This window comes from Scyliorhinus torazame, chromosome 5 (assembly GCF_047496885.1).
Source record: "Scyliorhinus torazame isolate Kashiwa2021f chromosome 5, sScyTor2.1, whole genome shotgun sequence".
NCBI lineage: Eukaryota > Metazoa > Chordata > Chondrichthyes > Carcharhiniformes > Scyliorhinidae > Scyliorhinus > Scyliorhinus torazame.
Window position 1 is genome coordinate 306,857,088 of NC_092711.1, and position 27,595 is coordinate 306,884,682.

The following is a 27,595-nucleotide window of genomic DNA, read 5'->3' on the forward strand; positions in this document are numbered from 1 at the left end:
GCCAGGTATGACTCCAAACAGCAGAGAGTTCCCCCACTGATTCCCATTGACTCTTGTTTTGCTCAAGCTCCTTGATGCCATACTCGGTCCAATGTTGCCTTTATGTCAAGGGCAGTTACTCTCACATCAATTTAGGGAACATTATTTGGAGAGGAGATTGAGAGAAATGATCAAATTGCACTACTGCTTGGGGCATTACATTGGACACAGTAGAATGCGAGACTCTTGTCATCAACTTGTTTGGTATCTTTTCTGATGTTAGTTGGCAGGTTAGTGTTTTTTTTATTCGATCATGGGGGAAGTGGGTGTTACTGGCTGGGCCAGCATTTATTGCCCATCCCTAATTGCCCTCCAGAAGGTGGTGGTGAGCTGCCTTCTTGAACCACTGCAGTCCATGTGGTGTAGGTACACCCACAGTGCTGGTAGGGAGGGCGGTGAGTGGCATACCAGCAATTACATAGAAATTACAGCACAAAACAAGACTACTCCGTCCATGGGATTGCCGGGTGAGGTGCTGTTGACTTTCTCTCGCTGCTACAGAATGAGTGGAAGGACTGTGCCGGGTATGATAGGACGGCACGGTGGCACAGTGGGTTAACACTGCCGCGTCACAGCTCCAGGGTCCCGGGTTCAATTGCAGCCTTGGGTCACTGTCTGTGTGGAGTTTGCACTTTCTCCCAGTGTCTGCGTGGGTTTCCTCCGGACGCTCTGGTTTCCTCCCACAGTCCAAAGACGTGCAAGTTAGGTGGACTGGCCATGCTAAATTGCCCCTTAGTTTCCAAAAGGTTAGGTGGGGTTACTGAGTGGTGTCTTGGGCTTAAGTAAGGTGCTCTTTCCAAGGGCCGGTGCTTAAACAATGGGCCGAATGGCCTCCTTACACTGCAGGGATTATATGATTCTATTCTATGTGGATTCACGAGGGAGTAGATCTGGATCGTGCTGTGTGCAAATTTGGTTGTGGTGTTTCCCACATTCCAGCAGTGCTAAAAGTACTCCATTGGCTGTGAAGTTATGGAGAGTTTTACAGCACAAAAAGAGGCCCTTCGGCCCATTGTGTTTGCGTGCCAGCCATCAAGCACCTATCTATTCTAATCCCATTTTCTAGCACTTGGTCCGTAGCCCTGTACGCTACGGCATTTCAAGTGCTTATTTAAATGCTTCTTAACTGTTGTGAGGGTTCCCGCCTCTATCACCCTTTCAGGCAGTGAGTTCCAGATTCCCACCACCCTCTGGGTAAAAAATGTTTTCCTTCAATCCCCTCTAAATCTCCTGCGCCTGATCTTAAATCTATGCCCTTGGTTATTGACCCCTCTATTAAGGGAAAAGGTTTCTTCCTAGCTATCTTATCTGTATCCCTCATAATTTTGTACATCTCAATCAGATTCCCCCTCAGCCTTCTCTGCTCAAAGGAAAATAGCCCCCAGCCTAATCAGAACATCCTGGTGAATCTCCTCTGCACCCTCTCTTGTGCAATCACATCCTTTATCCAGTGTGGCGACCAGAATTGCGCATGGTACTCTAGCTGTGGTCAAACCAGTATTTTCTACAGCGCCAACGCAACCTCCCTGAGATTGTGAATTTAATTTGTGAATGTAAATGTTCTTTCTTCACAAAGACCGCCAGCAGTTTAGATGTTGTCAAAACTGCAGGCAGCTCAAACTCTTTTAGTTGGACTTTCGCTGGTTGGAACAAGCAACCTCGGGATTGTGAATTTAAACACCTCTCTGGCGAGCTGAGACATTCAATTCAATAAAGCTGTTCATTTGTGGGCGAACTCCGAATTAAAATCAGGATGAGAGCCGTGACATTGTCGTTAAAAAACAAACTAGATCATTGGCAGGAAAGGGAACCGTCATTCCTTACCCTGCCTGGATAATGACTCTAGACACACTCTATGTGGCTAACTACAGCCCACCACCCAGTTGTATAAGCAATCAGTACACAGAAAAACAATGTCACTTTCTCAGGGAAACTGGGGATGGATATCAAATGCCATCTTTTACAACACTGCCCATATTCCAAGTGGGCAATAAAGAAACCGCTTGGGTCATCAGCCATGATCAAATTTACTGACAGTAAAAGCTCAAGGGGCTGAATGGCCCACCCCTGCTCCCACAAATAAACGATCGGACTTGCGTCTCTGCAATGCCTCAGCGCAACCACTCAGCACTTCACGTGCAACAAATACCTTCGAAGTGGGAGTACCGTTACATTGGTTACAGATTCTGACGTTAGCAGTCCACCAACCTCTTCAGGGCTCTCGATTTGTGAGCTTGCTTCTTCCTTTCCAGCACGCCCTTCTGTGGCTCTGCCAACTTCTCCCTTGAGTTGAAGGATGACAAAACAGACATTAGTTTGCCTGGCCACTGCAAGCGAGTGTGTGCGATAAAGCTAGCGGGAGGTCAAACCACGAACGGTGAAGGCGTGTAAACCTACCTGAGCGGTTTGTGCGCTTGCCATTTGCTACAGTAAGTCTTTTGTAAATCTCGCAGCGGATACCTACGCCTGAAAAAGAGAAGTGTTAGCAATTCAATTTCATGGTCAGTATGACTGCCAGTTTAATGATCTGGGGCTGGTTGAGCACAGGGCTAAATCGCTGGCTTTGAAAGCAGACCACGGCAGGCCAGCAGCACGGTTCAATTCCCGTAGCAGCCTCCCCAAACAGGGGCCGGAATGTGGCGACTAGGGGCTTTTCACAGTAACTTAATTTGAAGCCTACTTATGACAATAAGCGATTTTCATTCTATTTCATTTCATTTCATTCATTTTCATTTCATGATATATATCCATAGAGTCCAGAATTCACCATTCCTTGCCATTTGGCCCATCGAGTCTGCACCGACCCTCCGAAAGAGCACCCAACCTTGGCCCACTCCCCCACCCTATCTTCGTAACTCCACCTAACCTGTACATCATTGGACATTAAGGGGCAGTTTATCAAGGCTAATCCACCCATCTTTGGACTATGGCAGGAAACCAGAGCACCTGGAGGAAATTCATGTCGACACAGGGAGAATGTGTAAACTCCACAGTCACCCAAGGCTGGAACTGAACCCAGGTCCCTGGCGCTGTGAAGCAGCAGTGTTAACCACTGTCCACCGTGTCACTCATAATAATGGGTCAATAAAGTAGCAGGAATTTATTGAATTTTGTCTTCTTCAAAGACAATAAACAGCACCATTTTACCAACAATCTACAATTTATTAAATTTTGTTTTTGTTACTCTTAACCTCAGCATCTAAAAGGATTTTGATACAATTCATCCTGTTAACATGACTTGTCTCTCCACAAAGGCGGTATGGTGGGCCTGTGGTTAGCACTGCTACCTCACAGCGGCCGAAATACGGGTTCAATGCCTGCCTTGGGTCACCGTCTGACCCACATCCTCCCCGTGTCTGCGTGGGTTTCCTCCGGGTGCTCCAGTTTCCTCCCACAGTCCAAAGATGTGCAGGTCAGGTGGGGTTATGAGGATGTGGAGATGGATCAACATCACAACAACAGACTCCCCAGCTATTATCGCACTGATGTTTGGGAGACCTCATGGTGGGCAAGGTGGCTGCAATACAACAGTTCAATCAGTACTTCACTGGCAGTGAAATACTTTGGGACATCCTGTGGTTGTTAAAGATTCTATTTCACTGGAAAGACGGAGGCTGAGGGGAGACCTGATAGAGGTCTACAAATTGATAGGCATTGACAGGGTGGATAGTCAGAGGCTTTTTCCAAGGGTGGGAGTATCAATTACAAGGGGGCACAGGCTCAAGGTGAGAGGGGGAAAGTTTAAAGAGAGATGTATGGGGTAGGTTTTCCATGCAGAGAGAGGTGGGATCCTGGAACGCGCTGCCAGAGGATGTGGTGGAAGCAGGCACATTAGCAACATTTAAGAGGCATCTGGATGGCATAATGAATAGGGAGAAAATAGAGGGATACGGACCGAGTAAGGGCAAAAGGTTTTTTTTAAAGTTAGGGCATCATGATTGGCACATTCTTGGAGGGCCGAAGGGCCTGTTCCTGTGCTGTACTTTCCTTTGTTCTCATAAATGCAGGATCTTTCTTTTGTTTTCTTTGACAAAGCAACACTGAAAGGAGGATAGGGGGTGAAGGGGGGTGCAACAGGAGCGTAAATGGGCCAGTCCCATACTTTATCACATCAATGGATTTCAGAATTTCGATGGCCCAGACTGGAGGGGCACCTCCAGCAAGCAATGACGCACATCATGGAGGTAAACTTTCAAATGACCACCTGACCATAACACTGGGCGTATTTCTGAATGTTATATCGCAAGGCCCTTCACCTCTGACCATCCTGCCTGATCAACCAACCTTCTTCCAGCTTCAATACCTTTGCAAAAATAAGCCAAGGTTTTTGAAAGGAAATGAAAAAAATGAACCCTTCCTTTCTCTGATGCGGGTTTTTCTCGCAGCGGTGTCCTGCAGAGAATTATCTTCAATTCCGGGAGACCCCAGGCCAATCCTGGAGTGTTGGAAACCCAGTAAATCTACGTGAGCAATGCTTGATGGGACTTAGAACAGTCCTATCTTCAGAAGATGTCATTGGAATAAGATAGAAATGCTCCTTTTTTCTCTGGTACAATACCTTAATGCATAGTGATTCAGCACCGGCGATGAGCGCTTCGGATGATATTTCACTGGATGTACATGAAGCCTGTTCACATTGGTGTCTTTCTCTGGACCTTTCCCAAGTCTGACCGTTTCGGAAGATGAGGCTGAAACAGCGTTGTCTTGCTCTAGGGCCGGGTGCACTCTGCCTTGAGCCCTCTGTTTGTGAGGAGAATAAATTTAAGGTTACTTGATTGACTGCACAGCTGGGCCAACAATTCCTCAGGGCAAGGTGCTTCTAACTCAAGAACCCTGCTAATAAGGATGTCAAAAGAGTAGGCCCCAATGTTCAGGCTCCAGACCCAACAGAGTTTGGGCTGGTAGAAGGTTGGCAGGCTACGGCCCAGAGCTAAAATAGTAATCAGGCAGCCGCTTGGATGGGCAAAGCAGATCCTGGATAGATCGGGCAGAAAATTAATGTTAAAACACTTGAAAATGATGGGGGCAGGGAGAGAGGAAGGAAAAAACCCCTCAAAAATTGAGGAAAAAAATTAAATGATGGGCTGGCCTAGCTAACTCATTTACTAGTTGGAGGTTTTGTATTTGCAGTGTGACATGTAACTGGAGACACTTGCCTTTCCCATTATAACATATCACACGCCAACATCAGGCCCACCTACTATAAAAGCTGCAATGAATAGAGGAAGCAATGTCAACGTAGGCAGGATGTGTTTCCTATATCGATTAGAGATAAGAGTTAATCTGGTGTGTGAACAATATAGGCCGGCGCTTCAGTGCTGTCAAGACTACTTATGACACCATGAAAGCGACTTCAGGGACTGCGCCATGCTCGGCACTGTTCGCTACTCCTCAGATATTGTCTGTGTTCATATGCAGCAAGGCCGTGACCACCTTCATGCTTGGGCTGATAAGTGGCAAGTAACATTTGCAGCACACAAGTGCCAGGCAACTGGCCATCTCCAACAAGAGAGGATCTCACTATCCCCTCTTGATATTCAATGACATTCGCATCGCCGAGTTCTCCACCATCAACATCCTAAGGGATACCATTGGCCAGAAACTGAACTTTGCCTGTTATACAAATTCTGAAGCCACAAGAGCAGAAAGTAACTCACCTCCTGACTCCTCATAGCCTGTCCACCATTTTTAAGGCACAAGTCAGGAGTGTGGTGGAATATTCCCACCTGCCTGGATGATTGCAGGTCTAACAACACTCAAGAAGCTTAACACCACCCAGGACTAAGCAGTTTGCTGGATTGGCTGGATCACCACCACCATCTAAAGGGCAATTAGGGTTGGGCAATAACTTCTGGTCTAGCCCGTGACAACCTGTGAAAAGTTACGCAAAAGGGAGCCAGTTTGCTGATTCGAAAGAACATGATTGTCAACAGCAGTAACACAAAATACCACTGGAGGAAAAGCAAGTCCTGACACGACCCTAGCCCTCGAGGCGACTGAAGGTAACTTCTCGTACCGGCACTGGCTCCACACCCAGCCTCTCAGCTGAGTTTCCGTGACAAATGTATCCAGCGGCAGCGATGGTTCCCTGAAGCAGAATCCGCCTCTGCTCTCGGTAATGCAGACTTTCAATCTCCTTCTTCAGTTCACTGGCGGAGGTGAAGAGAGCCTCGGCTGGAGAATTAAAACTCATTACAGACATGAGCTTAAACCACAAACACCCAAAAGGTACATCCAAGCATTGAATAAAATAAATAGGAAAAACATTATCTACTGCAAAGTCACATCCTGACTTGCTGCTTAAAAGCACAATTACACTCTGGTTTGCCTTTAAAAGAGGCGCCCCGATCGCCGCGCTTCTAAGTTGGTGGGCTAATCGGGAGCCACCCTGCTAACGATATGCCGTGGAACCCATGACTCGAACTTTTTAAATTCCAACGTGCTGCGCTATGTCGCGGAGAAAGCTACCATTGCCTTTGATCGCTTTAATTCCACTTTTCCCACCGGACACCAGGCTTTGCTGCTGTGTGGGAAAATCCTGGCCATTCCCGTTGGTGGCAGGATTCAGTCAGGTTTCTTATCAAGGAATTATCTATCAAAAATTATGCCTTTATTAAATGTATTTGACAACACAAGTAACCATTTTTATAATGATAATAAATGGGAATGGTTGCACAGTGACAATGTTACTCGACTAATAATCCAGAGGAAACTCTGTTTCATCGCTCCAACGACATTGCCTAAGCTGCTGATCCTGTCCAGCAGTTTTTGTTATTTCAGTATTCCAGAGGCCTCGACTAAGACTCCAGATAAATTCTCACCATTGCCGTTGGGGAAAATTACATTCAATTGATTAAATAAATCTGGGATAAGATGTTTGTGTCAGTGATGGTGGCCACAAGGCTACACTTTTGCCATAAAACCCGATCTGCACTGGTATTCTTTAGTGAAGGAAATCTGCTGTCTTTACTCAGTCTGGCCGACATGTGACTCCCAGCAATGTGGCTGACTCTGAACTGCCTCTGAAAAGGTCTAGCTAGTCTCTCAGTTGTCAAGAAGGTAGCCCACGGGACTTCTGGGTGCGGCTATGCAGAGCTAGGTGGCATATTTGGTAGCTCCCGCTTGGAACGGACCTTTGGGCTCTTTTACAGGGCCCCCACGGCATTTGTTTGACATTTCCCAGTGTGGGAAGAAGACTGCAGCATTCCCCTGACAGTGTCCCCCAGGAATGTTATGTCTTTTGGCTACCAGACCCGGCAGAAACAGTAAAAGATTTGGCTGCAACAGGATAAACAGGGCCTCTTCCAGCATGCAGGCGGAGGAAGGGCAAGCTTAAAGCTGCAATCTGACTTGACTCTATCAAAGGTGAATTCTAGCAGCAGAGGGAACAACTGTGAAAAGATCTACCAAGGCCATTGAAGAAGCAGGGACGAGGCTTCCGGTGGCGGCCATGGAGGAGTAGGTCGCGCATTCGGCAGCTCCCGTCTGGAACGGACTCCCAGACCTTTTTCAGGAGTTTCCATAGACCTTTTGGGGCAGACTGGTGAAGCGAACACTGCCAAAAGGATTCCCTCTCGACTTCTGGTTGCGGCTATGCGGAGCTAAGCCGCACGATTCGGCAGCTCCCGCTACCACGGACATTCGGGCTCGTTAGAGGTCCCCAACGGAACTTTTTTTTTTGATGCAGCCCGTGGGGAAGGGAAGAGAGAGGTCCCCCTCCAACTTCTATGAAACGGACCAGAAGTGTAACGGCCAAAGGAGCGGCACTGGAGCAACGGGAGAAGCGAGGGAAAGAAAACAAAATGGCGGCGGCCAGGGACAAAGGGCAGCTGCAGGAGTTCATCAAGCGCTGCTTCGAGGAGCAGCGCGAGAAGATGCGCAAGGAGATGTTGGCGCCTATGCTTTCGGCAATTGAAGGACTCGGGATCACCCAGAAGGCCCACGAAGCTAAGATCCAGGAGGTACAGAAAAGAGTCAGTCAGAACGAGGACGAGCTCGTGGGCCTGGCGGTGAGAGTGGAGCAGAACGAGGCGCTACACAAGAGGTGGGCGGGAAGACTCGAAGACCTGGAGAACAGGTCGAGGAGAAAGAATCTGCGAATCCTGGGGCTCCCTGAGGGAGTGGAGGGGGCTGATGCCGGGGCATACGCGAGCACGATGCTCGAGTCGATGATGGGCACGAAGGCCCCTTCGAGGCCGCTGGAGTTGGACCGGGCACATCGGGTGCTTGCGAAGAAGCCCCAGGCAAATGAGCCGCCAAGGGTGGTGAGGTTCCACCGGTTCACGGACAGAAAGTGGGTCCTGAGATGGGCCAAGAAGGAGCGGAGCAGTAAGTGGGACAATGCAGAGATCCGAATATACCCGGACTGGAGCACGGAGGTTGCAAAGCGGAGAGCGGGTTTCAACAGGGCCAAAGCGGCGTTGTACCGGAAAGAAGTGAAATTCGGAATGCTGCAGCCAGCGCGACTGTGGGTCACATACAAGGGCCAACACTATTACTTCGAAACGCCTGAAGAGGCGTGGATCTTTGTACAAGCCGAAACGTTGGACTCTAACTGAGGGTTTGTGAGGGTGGGGGGGATGTTTTGGGGTTTGATGTGTGATGGTTGTTGTATATGGGGGGTCAATCACGCACAGGAAATGTTACATGGGCTGGGGGAGAGAGACAAGGCCGCGACAGGAGCTGCGCCAGAGGGGGTGGAGCGGGCTTTGGAAAGGCGGGAAGGGGAATGAAGGATTGGGAGACTCCCACGCGGGGAGGTCAATGGGACGGCGGGGGAAGCCGTGGTCAGCAGGCGTCAGCTGACTTACGGGAGTGACATGGGGGGAGCAAAAAAGCTAGACAGGGGTCTAGCGGGGGGGGGGGGGGGGGGGGGGAGGGTTGCTGCTGCACTGGCCAAAAGGGAATGGGACACAGAAGAGGTGGTCGGGACGGGGGTCCCCCCTCTGGGGGACTGGAGGGTGAGGGAGGCGTGGACACGGGACTGGCCCAGAAAAGGAGATGGCTAGTCGGCGGGGCGTGGGGGGGGGGTGAGAGCCCCTCCAATCCGGCTGATAACGTGGAATGTGAGGGGCCTGAATGGGCCGGTGAAGAGGGCTCGAGTGTTCGCGCACTTAAAGGGACTGAGGGCTCATAGGGAGAAGACAGAGGGTATGGAAAGGGAGAGGTTAGTGGGGGAGATTTTGAGAGTGGACAGGAGATACGCAGAGGCCCCTGAGGAAAGATTACTTGGGGAAAGACGACGGCTCCAGACGGAGTTTGACCTGTTGACCACAGGGAAGGCGGAGGCACAGTGGAGGAAAGCGCCTACCAGTATGGGGAAAAGTCTAGTCGGATGCTGGCACACCAGCTCCGTAAGAGGATGGCAGCGAGGGAAATAGGGGGAATCAAAGATGGAAGGGGAGTCACGGTTCGGAGTGCGACGAAAATAAACAAGGTATTCAAGGCCTTTTATGAAGAGCTGTACAGATCCCAGCCCCCAGCGGGGGAAGAGGGGATGAGACAATTCCTAGATCAGCTGAGATTCCCAAGGGTGGAGGAGCAAGAGGTGGCTGGTTTGGGGGCACCAATTGGATTGGAGGAGCTGAGCAAGGGTTAGGGGTGCATGCAGGCGGGGAAGGACCCGGGACCGGACGGATTCCCGGTGGAGTTCTACAGGAAGTACGCAGACCTGTTGGCCCCACTACTGGTGAGGACCTTTAATAAGGCAAGCGAGGAGGGACCCTGCCCCCGACAATGTCAGAAGCGACAATTTCTTTGATCCTAAAGCGGGACAAGGACCCACTGCAATGTGGATCGTACAGGCCGATCTTGCTCCTCAATGTGGATGCAAAGTTGCTGGCAAAAGTGCTAGCCACGAGGATCGAGGACTGTGTCCTGGGGGTAATCCACGAGGACCAGACGGGATTTGTAAAGGGCAGGCAACTAAACACCAATGTGCGGCGGCTCTTAAACGTGATAATGATGCCATCGGAGGAGGGAGAGGCAGAGATAGTGGCAGCTATGGACGCGGAGAAGGCCTTTGACCGAGTAGAGTGGGAATACCTCTGGGAGGTGCTGCATAGGTTTGGGTTCGGGGTAGGGTTTATCAATTGGGTTAAGCTCCTTTACAGAGCCCCGATGGCAAGTGTAGTGACGAACCGGCGGAGGTCGGAGTACTTTTGATTGTACCGAGGGATGAGGCAGGGGTGCCCCCTGTCCCCCCTGTTGTTCGCATTGGCGATCGAACCATTGGCCATGTCATTGAGGGAGTCTAATAAATGGAGGGGGGTGGTCCGAGGGGGAGAAGAGCATCGGGTGTCGCTATATGCGGATGACCTGTTGCTGTACGTGGCTGATCCAATGGAGGGGATGGTGGAGGTCATGCAGACTCTAAGGGAGTTTGGGGCGTTTTCGGGCTATCAGCTCAATGCAGGGAAGAGTGAGCTCTTTGTATTACAGGCGGGGGACCAAGAAAGAGGGATAGGGGACCTACCGCTGAGGAGGGCGGAGGGGAGCTTTCGGTATCTGGGGATCCAGATAGCCAGGAGTTGGGGGACCCTACATAAACTGAATCTGACGAGGTTGGTGGAGCAAATGGAGGACGATTTCAAAAGATGGGACATGTTACCGCTCTCGCTGGCGGGTAGAGTGCAGTCGGTCAAAATGGTGGTCCTTCCGAGGTTTCTGTTTGTGTTTCAGTGCCTTCCTATCGTGATCACCAAGGCCTTTTTTAAGAGCGTAGGCAGGAGTATTATGGGGTTTGTGTGGGCGAATAAGACCCCGAGAGTAAGGAGAGGGTTCCTGGAACGCAGTAGGGACCGAGAAGGGTTGGCGCTGCCAAATCTGGGGAGCTACTACTGGACAGCAAATGTGGCGATGATCCGCAAGTGGGTTATGGAGGGAGAGGGGGCGGCATGGAAGAGGATGGAGATGGCGTCCTGTAAAGGAACGAGCCTGGGGGCGTTGGTGACGGCACCGCTGCCGCTCTCGCCGACAAAGTATACCACGGGCCCGGTGGTGGCGGCAACGCTAAGGATCTGGGGCCAGTGGAGACGGCACAGGGGTGCAATGGGAGCATCGGTGAGGTCCCCGATCAGGGGTAACCACCGGTTTGTCCCGGGGAAGATGGACGGGGGGTTCCAGAGCTGGCATCGGGCGGGGATTGGAAGAATGGGGGACCTGTTCATCGACGGGACGTTTGCGAGCCTAGGGGCACTGGAGGAGAAGTTCGAATTACCCCTGGGAAATGCCTTTAGATATATGCAGGTGAGGGCTTTTGTGAGGTGACAGGTGAGGGAATTCCCGTTGCTCCCGGCACAAGAAGTTCAAGATAGGGTGATCTCGGGTGTATGGGTCGGGGAGGGCAAGGTGTCGGAAATACACCAGGAGTTGAAAGAAGAGAGGGAAGCGCTGGTAGAAGAGTTGAAGGGTAAATGGGAGGAGGAGGTGGGGGAGGAGATCGAGGAAGGTCTGTGGGCTGATGCCCTAGGTAGGGTTAATTCCTCCTCCTCGTGTGCCAGGCTCAGCCTGATACAATTTAAGGTGGTCCACAGAGCGCACTTGACGGGGGCGAGGTTGAGTAGGTTCTTTGGGGTAGAGGACAGATGTGGAAGGTGCTCAGGGAGCCCGGCGAACCATGTCCATATGTTTTGGTCATGCCCGGCACTGGAGGGGTTCTGGAGAGGAGTGGCGGGAACAATATCTCAGGTGGTGAAAGTCCAGGTCAAGCCAAGCTGGGGGCTAGCAATATTTGGAGTAGTGGACGAACCGGGAGTGCAGGAGGCGAAAGAGGCTGGCATTCTGGCCTTTGTGTCCCTAGTAGCCCGGCGAAGGAAAGGATCTTGCTAATGTGGAAGGAGGCGAAGACCCCCCAGCCTGGAGGCCTGGATAAATGATATGGCTGGGTTCATAAAGTTGGAGAGGATTAAGTTCGCCTTGAGAGGGTCTGCGCAGGGGTTCTACAGGCGGTGGCAACCGTTCCTAGACTATATCGCAGAGCGTTAGAGGAAGGTCGGTCAGCAGCAGCAGCAACCTTGGGGGGGGTGGGGGGGACGTCCTGGGAGGGGACGTCCTGGGAGGGGGGGGGGAAGGGGGGACTGCCTGGGAGGGTTGATGAGCAAGAGATAACATGAAGGATTGGGGAAACTGGCACGTACGGGTGAGGGCCAGTGTACAAAGCTGTGTAAATATATCATGTTGCCATGTATATATCTTGCTCTGCGCGATTTCTCGTTTTTCTTTTGTTACGAGGGAGGGGGGGGGGGGGGAGGTTATTGTTTGTAAGGGAGAAGAATTGTGTTAAAAAACTTTAATAAATATTTTTTTTTTTTTTTTTTTAAAGTAGCCCACTACTAGAACATAGAACATACAGTGCAGAAGGAGGCCATTCGGCCCATCGAATCTGCACCGACCCATTTAAGCCCTCACTTCCACCCTATCCCCGTAACCCAATAACCCTTCTTACCCTTTTTGGACACCAAGGGCAATTTAGCGTGGCCAATCCACCTAACCTGCACGTCTTTGGACTGTGGGAGGAAACCGGAGCACCCGGAGGAAACCCACGCACACACAGGGAGAACGTACAGACTCCACACAGACAGTGACCCAGCGGGGAATCGAACCTGGGGCCCTGGCGCTGTGAAGCCACAGTGCTATCCATTTGTGCTACCGTGCTGTACTAACCTCTCAAAGCGCAGTGAGGGATGGAAATTAAATGCTGGCCTTACTGGTAACACCCACACCCTGTGCATGAATTTTCTAAAAATGGCTGAGGGTGAAGATGATTAGCATTGGGTGCCCCACAATGCTGTCCATATTTGTGCCTCAAGAGGTTGCATTGTGACATTTAAAAATGGCGTCCCGATCTCTCCCTGCACTAAGGTGTTTTGCGAGCGAGGCTTCTCAGTGGGAGACACTGGACTAAGTGCCTTTCTCAGCTGCGCATAGCCCGCTGAGGGAATCTAACCAGAGTCATGTTAGATAGCGTTGTGTTTCTTTGCGCTGCAAGTGCTGGGAAATATGTGGCTAAACGCGTTCTCTATGAAACATAGTTCCCACTTGGTTAAATTGCGCACTTACTGTGTGCTAAACCGGTGAGAAACTCCCCAGGATCCACATAAAGTGACCAAGTGTGGTTAGATCACGGTGGCGAACGCGCCGGCAGAACCGACAGGAAGCTCTTAGCATAACCTGCCACAAATGACACTTAGAAACCTTACCGTCAGATCGCGCCCGAGATATCAAAACGCAATGACCTGTTCTGACAACATTGACGGCAGCAGACACGGATTAAACATTTCCCTTCATATCATGTTAATGTAACTTCCCTGGAATATACGGCCAGCAGGATGCTTTAAGGCACTACGTTACCAAGCAAAGTTGAGATCAGAATGCTGTATTGAAATCAAGCTGCAAAAACTGTTTGCTCAATCTCTCTTTCTCAAGAATTGACCTGGATTTGCAAAGTAACCATCGTGAGAAGAGAGATCGACTGCAAACCAAGATTTCTGGGGACGAAAATGTGGAAATGCTCAATACAACTCTAACCAGGGAGACGACGGAGCAGAATGACCACGAGGAGGAATCACGACATAGAGGCCAACCAATGGACAGCTCATCATGTATCCCTTTGTTTCATCTTCTTCACCAACTAGAAAATCCTTAAGTTATCCTCACTCTGCCATCTGTACCAGTATGTGCAACGTATGAATAGTGATTACTATTCATCCAATTTTTATTTAAATTTGGGAATTAATTTCAACAAATTTGACCTGTGACTTGTTTACCCTAAGAAAACCTGTCTGACTATTCTTTACAATCCAAAAGTGAGATTCTGGGACATCTGCAGTGTAGGGGCACATCCTTTCAAAATTCACAACCCTCCCCCTCCACTCCACCCCCACCCCTTGCCTATTACATGAGCTCTGCTAGGAAGATTGCTGATACACAGAGAGCAGCCCGGATGGATGTTCCACTTGGTCAACTGTGCTAAAACTCTGCTCTTTCACATTTTCCTTAATAAGGCTAATTTTGTATGATATGAAGTCCCAGACAGTGCAAAGGAGTTGCACGTGCAGCAAGTCTTACCATCAAGATTTTTACAGTAATCCTGAAATAGGTTCGGGGCTGGAGGGTAGGAATAGTAGCCGCCAATTACAGACCTCTTCATCACATCCTTCTCCTGCTGCCCTTTGATCCACCGTATGAAGCCCTGTACTTTTTCGTTCTGCGTGTACGGCTGGCCTTTGTGACGTCCTGAAAATCAGCAAGAGGTGTGTCGCCAGAATGAATCCAAGGAGATCAGTGTAATAACAGCTTTGAAGCTTGCAGAACTTGAAAGCCCCACAAACATTTTCCCCTTTGCCACAATGAAGATGTGGGGGAGCTTTACGAGAGTGGTACTGGGGATTAGAGACTTCAGTGACACGGGGACACTGGGAAAGCTGGGATTGCTCTCTTTGGAGCAGAGAAAGTTCAGGATAGATTTAAATAGAGAAGCTCAAAATTATGAGGGGATTTGAATTGAAAGATACTGTTTCCATTGACAGGAGAGTAACTCTTTCACGATAGGCAGAAGTGAGGACGAGGTGAGTATTTTATTATTTTTCTTTTATTTAGCAAATTTTGATCTCGAGTACACCATCTGAAGCGATGTTGGCGTCAATAGTAACTTCCAAAAGTGACTTGGATACAGACTTCAAAAGGACATTGTGGATAAAGTGGAACTAAATTAATAGCTCTTTCAAAGGGCCAACAAGCGTACAATGGACTGAATAGTCTCTTTATGTTCTGTGAGATTCTGTAAGAGACACCAACCAGCAACTTGTACGACAACCTGTACTTATATGACATCTTTAACAAAAGAAAGCACCCCAAGCATTTTACATGAGGATTATCAAGCAAAATGTGACGCTGAGCCACAGAAGGCGATATCAGAACAGGTGGTCAAAAACTTTATCAAAGAGGCAAGTTTTAGGGAACATCTTAAATAAAGGAAAGGAGGCAAAGAGGGGAATCCAGAGCTGAGGGCCCAGGCAGCTGAATACTCCGAGTGATTAATGGCGAAGCAATTAAAATCACAAAAGCTCATAGAATCATAGAATTTACAGTGCAGAAGGAGGCCATTCGGCCCATCGAGTCTGCACCGGCTCTCGGAAAGAGCACCCTACCAAGCCCACACCTCCACCCTATCCCCATAGCCCAGCAACCCCACCCAACACCAAGGGCAATTTTGGACACTAAGGGCAATTTAGCATGGCCAATCCACCTAACCTGCACATCTTTGGACTGTGGGAGGAAACCCACGCACACACGGGGAGAACGTGCAGACTCTGCACAGACAGTGACCCAGCCGGGGAATCGAACCTGGTACCCTGGAGCTGTGAAGCAATTGTGCGAACCATTATGCTACCGTGCTGCTCGAGGCCAGAATGAGAGCAACATGGGGAGGGGGGAGTGGGGGGGGGGGGGGGCTCTTTGGGGGATTTGAAAACAAGGATGCAAATTTTAAAAGGTGTTGCATGTCCTGGGAATTAGTGTAAGTCAGCGAGCACAAAGGCCGATAGGGGAAGGGAACTGTTGCGACTTAGAATGTGGGCAGCAGAGCTTTGGATGAAGCCAAGTTTACAGAGAGTAAACATGGGAGGCCAGCTGGGAGTTTGTTGTGATAGGAGAATCCAGAGATGATGAAGGTATGGATGAGGACTTTGGCAGCAGGTGGAGGTCGGGGTCAAGTCAGGCAATGCCACCCGAGGCGGAATTAGATATCTCAGCAATGGCATGGTTAAATGGTCATCTTGGGATCAAATTTGACAATAAGTTTGTGAGCATGTGGCTGATCCTCAGACAGTTGCCCAGGAGAGCGGTGGAACGGGGAGCTCGGTAACCGAGTTTGTAGAGAGACAATGGCTTTGGTCTTCCCAACAATTAATTGGAGGTAATTTCTGCTCTTCCAGTACTGGATGTCAGACAAGGAGCAACAGAGGAGGGATTGTGGAGGTGGTGTTGAGTAAAGCTGGGTATTGTCCACATGGAAACTAACGCTGCATTTTCCGATCAAGTCACCAAGGAGCAGCAGGTGGATAAGAAATCGGAGGGGGCGAAGGATATAATCAACGGAGGATAATTATTCACACATAATTACTTGGGTTCGCCAAGGCAGGCAAAACGTCAAGCCAAAGTGATTAATTCCTTAGGCTTGCACTGCTGTTTTACTGGTGCATTTCACGGTTTTAAAACTTCACTGTTGAACAGGAGATCAGCCTTCTGGAAACACAAAGGATTGATGATGAATGGGAATAATTAGTGTACAATTTACTCCTCCAGGTTTCAAATGACAACAGGGCCCCACCAGAGGGAAGCTCAAATGAATTGTGAGTCACTTGAATCCTATGATTAAATTACAGGGTTCTATTCATGCTCGGCCATTTATTTTTAATATCTGTGTGCTGCACTAGCTGGACAGCAGAGCTGTGCAAAGGACAGTATAAAATCACTCTGAACCGAGGCTGATTAAAATAGTCACCGCTGCAGAATAATGAGTCACAGTTTAGAGACAGTATTGGCAGGTTTCAGATTCGCTAAGGGCTGAGGAGCAAACAATCCCCCCCCCCCCCCCCCCCCAACCCCCCACACCCAAGAGCAAGACAGAATTTACAGAGAAAAGAGGCACAGCTACATGCCGGGCCAAAGTCTTGAAACGCCGCAAGTCTCGGCACAGAGATGAAAGATTACATAACCCACCTGAGATAGATATCTGACTTTCGTTGGAGGTTGTGAGGTAAGGAACACTGGTAGTTGTTCCACCAGGTCGGAATTCTCGGACTACCCTCATCTGGGTACACACCAAGTAGGTCACTGTGAGGAAAAGATACATATGCGTAAGAGGATGGAGTCCCTTGTACACAGCACCCCAGGAACACGAGCCTGCTTGGTGAGGATCGGAACAAAGGAAATGGGACGGCCAATTTGACCGCAGTGTTATGGGCCAGGGTTTAGAATACACCAAAGTATAATATGGAGTTCACCTGATCTATAACTGTTTGTTGAATTTGGCTAGGTTGAGCACAAGAGCCTGCCCTTCAGGTGTTATTCAACAGAGTTCTTAGGTGCTTTTAATTTAAAAAATAAGCTTTATTCTAAGAATTTAGTTAACATTTGTATAAACACACACAGTGAGAACTTTTATCAATTACAAACACAAAGACCTCACACAGCTACAGTAATCTATGTCTAACCCCAAATGAATTCCCCCTTAACTGTTCCAATTCAATAACAAAATCCAAGTAAAACCAGAACCCTCTTTTCAAAGGTGTGGCCCAGCACATGGCATTCTTACTGGTACAGGACTCGTTAGTGATACTCTGTTCCCCTTTTCAAACAGCAGGTTTGAATTGCTTCCAGAAAGCAATCATCTCTTTTAAGTTATCAAGCAGTCTGGAAACAGCTTTTAAAATGAAGATAGAGAGACGCTTCTTACAACCTGTGCAGTTCAAAACCAGTCCAAACTCAAAACAAAAGTGAAACCCACAGAGCCACAGCCCAACTCCACCCACATGATGACATCATTGAAGCCATGTGATAAGACAAAAACATTTCTGAAAGGAATACTCCCATGACAGCAGGAGGTTCCTACAAACACTAATGTGGCAGTGACTGAATAATCTATATTCTTTTTAATGTTGTTTTAGGGATAGTTATTGGCCAAGACACGAGAATTACTCATCTGTTCTCCTTTGAATTGGTGACACTGGATATTTTATGTTGACTTGTGGGGTAGGTGGAACCTCAACTGAATATGCCGAGGCAGGCGGTAGGTTGCTTTTCTCTAACTTGACTTCAATACTAATTTTAAAGTCAATGCCACTACAAATTTAGCTGTCACCTCTCCTGCATTCAGGCTATGGAGTATGGGCCAAAAGTTCAAAAAACAAAACTCCCTTTTTCTCAATGTCCGTATAGGCTCATACTCACCTTTCACAGATTCAGCACTTGTCGGTCAGGGTTCATGTTTCTGGTTCTAAGCACCTTCATGAACCTGCATTTATCTGGTGCCTTTAAGGCAGTAAAATGTCCCAAGGCACATCGCAAGATCGTGGACCATATTTCGAATGACACTAACCCAAAGAAATAATTACTGGGATGGGTAATCAAAAGCGGGGCCAAAGGGGTGGGTTTTTCATCGGCGTCTTCAAGGAGGATGGAGTGGTGGAGAGTTTGCTACACAGACCTCACAGTATGAGGCGGGAGTGACCACATTAGTGACAGACTCGAGGAGGGATGCACATGGTGGCAGAGGAGAGTGGACTGGGGAGGTTGCTGGTGGGTATACTTCAATGCAGAGAAATGTGGTGCGTTTTGGGGAAATTTACTTAAAAAGGCATGTCTTATTATACATGCTGTTCAAGAGATCTAGCAGTGCAGACACTAAAGAATTTTTCTTTCACTTTATTCTAATAATAATAATAATATTTATTAGTATCACAAGTAGACTTACATTAACACTGCAATGAAGTTACTGTGAAAAGCCCGTAGTCGCCACATTCCGGCGCCTCTGCGGGTACACAGAGGGAGAATTCAGAATGTCCAATTCATTAACAGCACATCTGTCGGGACTTGTGGTAGGAATCCGGAGCACGCGGTGGAAACCCACGCCGACACGGGGAGAATTTGCAGTCTCCGCACAGACAGCGGTCCAAGCCGGGAATCGAACCCGGGTCCCTGGAGCTACGAAGCAACAGTGTTAAGCACTGAGCTACCGTGCCGCCCATGGGATTCTTCCATGGGATGTGGGTGTCGCAGGTAAGGCCAGCATTTGTTACCCATCCATAACAACCCTTGGCTTGCGAGTCATTTCAAGGGGCAGTTATGAATCAAGCACATTGCTGTGGGTCTGGAGTCACATGTCGGCCAGACCAGGTAAGGACGGCAGATTTCCTTCCCTAAAGGACAATAATGAACCAGATGGTCTTTTACAACAATCGACGATAGCCCATGGTCACACCCAGAATAGCTTCATATTCCAGATCGAGTAATTGAATTTAAATTTCACCAGCTGCGGAGGTGGGATTTGAACTCGGGTCCCCAGGGCATTAGCCTGGGCATCTGGATTACTAGTCCAGTGTCATGACCACTGTGCCACTGTCTCCCCAATGCAGGTAGGAAAGGTAACAAAGAAAGAGGCGAATGGGAATGTGGGTTTACAGATGGGGCCCTGAATATAAAACAAATATTGTCAAGGCAAATTTGTGCAAGATCTCGGTCAGGCCACAGATGAAATACTGCTAGGCTCGGAGGGCCTCCCATCATAGGAGGCAGTTTACAACTATGGAAAAAGTAGGGGAAGATTCACTCATGATTAGAACTGACATTGTGTAGAAAGGGTCAAAAAACTGTGTCTCTTTTCACTGGAACAGAGAGACCTAAGGAAGGACGAGATCGGAGTTTCCAAAACCGTGCACGGTGTTTGAAAGGATAAACAGTGAATTGCTGTTTTACCGGTTAATGAATTAGTTGCATGGAAATAAGAAAGATTGATTTGCATTTATATAGCGTCTTTCATGATCACAGGGCTCTCTAGAAAGCACTTTATACCCTGCTTGCTTTGAAGTGGAGTAACGTAGGCAACACAGCACTCAATCTGTGTGCCACAAGCTCCCACAAACAGCAACGTAATCATGACCAGACAACCCATTTCTCGAGATAAATATCGGTCAGAGCACTGGAGATAATTCTCTTGCTCTTCTTCAAAATTGTACCCTGGAATCTTATGGCAATTTCACAGAGCAGATGGGGTCTTGATTTAACAGATGATCTGGATACACACCACCTCTGACGTTGCACACTCCCTCACTACTGGACTGGAGAGTCAGCCTTGCCTTTTGCATGCAAGACCTCGGGAAACCTAGGGGGCATGGACTGTAATTTTATTAATTCACTGATACTAGCTACTGACGGTCTAGCTGCTCGCTGAGATTATTAATGTTCTGTTGCCCAATTAGCTTCCTCAGGCTCTGATGCCTGCTTCATCGTACATTAGAATCACGGGATCCCTACAGAGCAGAAGGAGGCCCATTGAGTCTGCACAGACCCTCCGAAAGAGCACCCCGTCTGGGCCCACTCCCCCACCCTATCCCTGAAAACCCACATGACCTTTTGGACACTAAGGAGCAATTTAACATGGCCTATCCACCGACCCTGCGTATCTCTAGGTGGTAGGAGGAAACCGGAGCACCCGGGGGAAACCACGCAGACATGGGGAGAATGCTCAAATTCCACATGCGCAAATTCCACTTCGGCAGTCACCCGAGACCGGAATTGAACCCGGGTCCCTGGTGCTGTGAGGCAGCAGTGCTAACCACTGTACCATCGTGCTGTTCCGTTTCTTAAAAAAATTGTTCTCCACGTCCCTACTCTGCTCCCTGCGCGATTACTTTGTGACGGGGCTGGTGTGTCACATGTCCAAGCTTGGCTGCATGGGAGAACCTAGAACTCGGGGGGGGGGGGGGGGGGGGGGGGGGGGGGGGGGGTCACTGTTTCAAATGAAGGGGTCGCCTATTTTGGACAGAGGTCAGGAGAGAAACATTCTCTCGGAGGGTTGTGAGGCTTTGGAGCTCTCTTCCTCAAAAAGGTGGTTGAGGCAGGGCCGTGGAAAACCCTTAAACCAAAGGCAGATAGGTTTGTGACAAACGAGGGGGTGAAAGGCTGTGGGGAGGGGGAGGCAGGAATGTTGAGTTGCGGTTCAAATCAGACCAGCCACAATCTCGTTGAATGGCAGAGCAGGCTCGAGGGGCCGAGTGGCCTACTTCTGCCCCTAAATTACATGTGCCTCAGTGTTCTGTGCGAACGGTTGACTCCTGCTGGTTTGTGAGATTTGAATTTGCCTACCACCTCTGCAGTGTTGAAGCAAAAAATAACAATGAGTTCTCTTCTCATTTACGCTCCTCATTTCAGTCCAACAATTTATAATCTCAGCTATTTGTCCCCTTGGTGGAGGGATCAATAACCAGGGAGCCGTAGATTTAAGGTCAGGGGACAGATGGTTTAGAGGGAATGTGAGGAAAAACCTTTTCACCCAGAGGGTGGGAGTCTGGAACTCGCTGCCTGAAAGGGTGGTGGAGGCAGACACCCTCATAACATTGAAGAAGTATTTAGATGTGCACCAGCGATGCCATGTTACAAAATGCTGTAGACCATGTGCTGGGATTACAATAGTTGGGTGGTCATTTTTGACCAACATAGATGCGATGGGTAGAAGGTTTTTTTTCTGTGCTGTAAATTTCTATGACTATTGTACAGGTTTCCACTGAGTTAGGATCAGTTATCATCACATTCTTTGGGTACAGTGAAATTAACCTCGTCAAGACTATACAAGCCTCGACTCTCCCACGTGCAACCCTGCCTCACCTTCACATTCCTGTGTTCCCATTAAAGATAATATATAAATACCAGTTCAAACAGAAAATACTGGAAACACTCAGCAGGTCTGGCAACCCCTGTGGAGAGAGAAAGCCCTTTCCTCAAACTTTATCCCGTTCTGGTGAAAGGTTACCCAGCTGAAACATTAACCCTATTTCTCTCAGCACGGATACTGGCCGATCAACTGAGAAGATTCACTATTAGCTGTCTTTATTCCGCAGTTTCAGCATCCGCACTATTTCACTTTTAGATAAATACACGCTGTTGTGTCAAGGGTGATGCAAGTTATTGTTAAAGTACCATAGAAATGTGCGTTGCTCTTGTTGGTAATCGGGTTAGTTAAGTAATCAAATTACCAAAAGGCAAAACATTACTTACTTGGGTGAATCTGTTGAAATGTTTCTGGCTGGGAAGTTGCAAACACTTCAAGGATAAACGGTTGCTCGGTGCTGCCATCTACTGCATGAACCCAGCGGTACAGGTAGAAATTCCCGCTGCCATCTGCAACCACAAGAAAGGGGGAAAGCAAGTTAAACAGACTTTTAATTATTGTCACAAAGCTGTATTTCTCCCATCTTCGGAGCTTTGAAAGATTACCTTCCCGTCTTATTCTTTGGCATCTTCCCACAAAGGTGACGATTCCGATGACATCGCACGTGTAACCATGTGGCCGTTTATCCAGCTCCAGTCTAAAGAGAGAAATCAAGGTGAAACATCCCTCACGGCCACGTCTAGAATGGATTGCGTTATTGCCAGAATACAGTGAGCTGGGGAGATCGCTGGCGGGTGTAGTTCAATACAGTGAAATGTTTAGTGGTACGTCTTTAGTGGTTCATTATATCCTGATATCACTGACACAACAAAGACGGAATTGCCATTGGCCTGGCAGTAAATTTTCTAATAAGGGGCCCAGTTCGCAGCAACAACTGTTATCTCTTAATGAAAGGATATCTCCTCTGTGTAAGAGTTTGATAGTGTGTAAAAGTCAATGCCAAGGTTGACAAAAGAACGTTGATTCGAGGTAAAGTTGAGAAGCGGGCGAGGGCATTGAGAAGAAAGGCTGGTCGCAAATTATTGCCAACGCAACCACCACACTATAGAGTTTGGGATCTAAGCAATCGCCCAGGATGGCAAACAGTGTCAGAAGTGGCCTGGGTTGGAGATGCGTTAGGCCCCAGCTGCCTGTTCTGCTGGGCGTAGAAGATCCATATGATCATAGGATATAGCAACAGAAGTAGGCCATTCGGCCCAACTGGTCTGCTCTGCCATTCAATGAGATCACAACTGATCTGATGTGGTGATCCACAACTCCACTTTCACCGCCTTATCCGCGTAAACCTGCTTCCCTCACTGATTAAAAATCTGTCTATCTCAACCAGGAGCATACAGGTCACCAATAACTATTATTTACAGCTCCAGTAGTTCCCTACTGGGTCTTCTCGAGTTGGTGCCTTACTGGCCGACTCTATTTATACAAAGCCAAGTATTGTTATCGTGGGAGCTCGTATTCTGTAGATAATCATCCCTACCCCGTAAGGCCCATAACATCAGGAGGCTGTCTGATATGTCACCCGTAACAAACACAACACCAATTATTCCACTCGCTGTTTGAAAGGCCTTGCTGCTCATACAATGTCTGCAAAGTTTGCCCACGTAGCGGCAATGACGACACTGCAAACAGGCAGGTTGTCAAACATTTTGGGATATTCTTGCAGAAAAGATTCATGAGAATGTTTCTAAGGTTGGGGAACTTTAGTTACATGGGTAGATTGGAGAATTTAGGCCTGCTTTCCTTGCAGAAGAAGGTCGAGAGGAGAGGGATTTGACGGAGGTCTTCAAAATCATGAGTGGGCTGGACAGAATCTCTACAGTGCAGAATGAGGCCATTTGACCCATCGAGTCTGCACCGACCCTCTGAAAGAACACCGCTACCTAGGTCCACTCCCCCGTCCTATCCCCGTAACCCCACATAACCTGTATATCCCTGGACACTAAGGGGCAATTTTTAGCCTGGCCAATCCACCTAACCTGCACATCTTTGGACTGAGGGAGGAAACCAGAGCACCCGGAGGAATCCCACGCACACACGGGGAGAACGTGCAGACTCCGCACAGGCAGTCACCTGAGGTCGGAATTGAACCTGGGACCCTGGCGCTGCATGGCAGCAGTGCTAACCACTGTGCCATCGTGCCGCCACAGAGCAGAGAGGGGCAAATTGCTCATGAAGTTAAACAATCAGGAACGAGAAGGCACAAATTTAAGGCAGTTGAGAAAAGAAGCAATGGCGAAGCACGCAGCGAGTGGTTTGGATTTGGCGTGCGCTGCCCGTGAGTGGGGTGGAGGCAGATTCAGTCGAGGCTTTTGAGAGGAAACTGGAATATTATCTGAAAGGAACAATGGGCAGGGCTACAGGGAGATGGCGGGGGAATGACATGAACACGACGGGCTGAATGGTCTCCTTGCGTGCTGTAACAGTATTGTGATCCTGAGGGCATAATGAGGCGCCACTTGAATAATGTTCATTAACTGCTTCATCCGTACGTGCCAGGACTGTTCACCTCTTTCATTAAAATTCTGCCACTCCAGCTAGGCAGACTGTGATGTGTTATGGGCCAGGGTGTAGAGAACCCCAAAGTGTATCACGGAGTTCACCTGACCCACAACTTTTAATAGTTGTGGTATGGGGAGCACACGGCCCACTCTACAGGTGTGGTACAGCAGAAATGGAAAAGTATTTTTTAAAGCAAAACAGTGTTTATTCTATGAACTCAAGTTCACCTTTTTAAAACATACAGTGAACATCTTAGCAACCATTAATTCAAATACAACCCCCAAAGAATACAACACTAAGTAATCCTTTAAGCTTTCCTTTTAACATCCATAAGACTTAAAACACCTTTTACCAGAAGCACATCAGGTTAAAGTCACTACTGTTATTAGTTTTAAATCACCAGGATTGATTTACAGTCTTTAGATTACAGTCTGTGTGGAGTCTGCACATCCTCCCAGTGTGTGCGTGGGTTTCCTCCGGGTGCTCCGGTTTCCTCCCACAGTCCAAAGATGTGCAGGTTAGGTGGATTGGCCATGATCAATTGCCCTTAGTGTCCAAAATTGCCCTTGGTGTTGGGTGGGGTTACTGGGTTATGGGGATAGGGTGGAGGTGTTGACCTTGGGTGTGGTGCTCTTTCCAAGAGCCGGTGCAGACTCGATGGGCCGAGTGGCCTCCTTCTGCACTGTAAATTGTATGATTACAGAGAGAGATTCATACACCTTGTGGCTGTGACTGCAGCTATCCAGCTCTGAAAACGAAACTAAAACACACCCTGCGGCAAATAGCCTAAAACAAAAGTAAAAAGCTGACTGACAGCCCAGCTCCACCCACTCTCTGACATCACTGCAGTAATAAACACCCGTTTCTTAAAGGGACTCTCACTACAGATACTTCTATACACACCCATTTATAAACACCCATTTCTTAAAGGCACTCTCACACGACAGATGTGACAGCAGGACGAAGAACGGGCAAAGGCAGAAAATGGTCACTGGATAACGTTCTGGACCAGCACGGAAACAATCTCCAAAATAAATGCAGCTTGTTGAATGAACAGAAGACACGTCACATCTAGACGTTAAAGGGAGATATCTCTTTAAACCCAGGTACACCACATAACAATTTATAACTTGAGGGTGACCATATCTCACTGCAGACTGCGTTGCAACCGGCTAATTGTTAAGTTTTACCGCAATTTTGGAAACATAAAAAAACAAGGGTATGGCGTCACGCATTCAGCAAGGTGCAATGTCAGTCAATGTCAAATAGAATCTAATACTGGAAGAGTACCTTGTGATGAAGTTGTACTTAATGTCAGGCAACTTCCACTCTGCTTTGACTTGCTCGGTTGGCACAATCTGGATTTCTGCGCGAGGATCCCGTGGATTCAGGCAGATCTCTGAAATCACATCCAGCAGAATGTAAATGGGGCGGCACAAAAATAAACATTCCCTCAAGAGCTGCGGGGATCTGCGCACTCGGAGACCCAGTACCCTTCTGGAGCGGCACCAAATTCAGCTATGGAGAGAACCACAAAGTCAGAGCTTGCTCAATGCATGGTACATTTACTCTCGCTCTGCATAGACAAATCCAACTCAAAGGCTTGCATTTATATAGCGCCTATCATGATTGCAGAGTGGCTCAAATGGTTTTGCAAGCAACTGAGTATTTTTGGAGTGCAACCGCTGTTTAATGCAGGAGAAGTGACAGCTAATTTGCACACAGCAAGGTCGTAAATTAGCTCATTTACACTTGCTATAAGTGGCAGACATTCATACGCAGAGACCCGTTCTCTGCACATGAAGGAATATGTTCCAGCCTTGTGCCTCTTTAAAATTACCCAGGAGTTTGAGGAGCCGATAGCACCCTGTTGCATTCTCAAAGGCAATAATGGGCGACACAGTGACAACAATGATTAGCACTGTTGCTTCACAGTGCCAGGGACCCGGGTTCAAAGGCATAGCCGTGGGCTGCCAGTGGGTGGCACGGTAGCACAATTGGGTGGCACGGTAGCACAGTGGTTAGCACTGATGCTTCACAGGGTCCCAGGTTCAATTCCAGGCTTGGGTCACTGTCTGTGTGGAGTCTGCACGTTCTCCCCGTGTCTGCGAGGTTTTCCTCCGGGTGCTCTGGTTTCCTTCACAAGTCCCGAAAGACGTGCTGTTAGGTAATTTGGACATTCTGAATTCTCTATATATAAATGATTTGGAGGAACATGTAACTGGTCTGGTTAGTAAGTTTGCAGCCGACACAAAGGTTGGTGGAATTGCGGATAGAGATGAGGACTGTCAGAGGATACAGCAGGATTTAGATCGTTTGGAGACTTGGGCGGAGAAATGGCAGGTGGAGTATAATCCGGACAAATGTGAGGTTATGCATTTTGGAAGGTCTAATGCAGGTAGGGAATATACAGTGAATGGTAGAACCCTCAAGAGTATTAACAGTCACAGAGATCTAGGTGTACAGGTCCACAGGTCACTGAAAGGGGCAACACAGGTGGAGAAGGTAGTCAAGAAGGCATACGGCATGCTTGCCTTCATTGGCCGGGGCACTGAGTACAAGAATTGGCAAGTCATGTTGCAGCTGTATAGAACCTTAGTTAGGCCATACTTGGAGTATAGTGTTCAATTCTGGTCGCCACACTACCAGAAGGATGTGGAGGCTTTAGAGAGGATGCAGAAGAGATTTACCAGGATGTTGCCTGGTATGGAGGGTGTTATAACCTGCCTACTGACGATTGGCTGGGGACTAATGATTATCCCACAATCCTATGGGAGTATGAACTTCCCCAATGAGGGGGGCGGAGAAACTCCTACTATAAATAAGCTGGCCAGTCCAGGAACCAGGAGGAAGGAGAAGGTAGCAAGGGAAGTTACTGCTACTACTATGTATATATTGTTATAGTAAATAAACTTTATTATTTTGTATCCTTAAAACTCGTGCTGGATTCTTCGGGGCCTTTACAAAACTGGCGACGAAGGTAAAAGTGAATAGCTGTCTACACTGCTGAAGCCACCTCCCTGGATTTTTGTTGGATACAGGTTGGAAGTTGTTTTCTATTATACCATGCCTCTGTACGGACGTTTGGATGTTTTTGATGCTGCGCTGGAAAGCTGGAACCAGTACACGCAACGGATGCGTTACTATTTCCGGGCAAACAATATCACTGAAAACGAGCGCCAGGTGGTCATATTGCTCACCGCCTGCGGGCCGCATACGTTTGGGGTGATTAGGAGCCTTACGTACCCAGCTGCGCCGGACACCAAAACGTTTGACGAACTTGTGAATATAGTGGGGCAACACTTTAACCCAACCCCGTCCACGATAGTCCAGCATTACCGGTTTAATACCGCTGAGAGGACCCCTGGAGAATCCCTTGCCGATTTTTTATCCAGGCTACGCGGGATTGCGGAATACTGTGACTATGGTGAGACCTTGTCAGAAATGTTACGCGACCGTTTGGTTTGCGGTATTAACAATGCGGCCACCCAGAGAAAGTTGTTAGCGGAGCCAACATTGACTTTTCAACAGGCAATACAAATAGTCTTGTCCCGAGAGAGCGCAGAGCGAGGAGTACAGGAGCTACAGGGAATGGAAGTGCATGCCTTG

At 48.4% G+C, this 27,595-nt stretch overlaps 1 protein-coding gene across 3 annotated transcripts in view; it reads right to left on the reverse strand.

The window, feature by feature from the left end:
• The window catches only part of radx (RPA1 related single stranded DNA binding protein), a 75,056-nt gene that overhangs the window by 23,032 nt on the left and 24,429 nt on the right, over positions 1-27,595 (reverse strand). For all 3 annotated transcript variants that reach the window (XM_072505894.1, XM_072505896.1, XM_072505895.1), the window contains exons 5-13: positions 25,277-25,385; positions 22,033-22,124; positions 21,814-21,936; positions 16,762-16,875; positions 14,107-14,274; positions 6,056-6,213; positions 4,598-4,779; positions 2,437-2,505; positions 2,248-2,322 (exon numbers count right to left, since the gene is read on the reverse strand). In XM_072505894.1, coding sequence (XP_072361995.1) covers positions 2,248-2,322; positions 2,437-2,505; positions 4,598-4,779; positions 6,056-6,213; positions 14,107-14,274; positions 16,762-16,875; positions 21,814-21,936; positions 22,033-22,124; positions 25,277-25,385 — 1,090 coding nt within the window. The remainder of the gene's footprint in view (positions 1-2,247; positions 2,323-2,436; positions 2,506-4,597; positions 4,780-6,055; positions 6,214-14,106; positions 14,275-16,761; positions 16,876-21,813; positions 21,937-22,032; positions 22,125-25,276; positions 25,386-27,595) is intronic.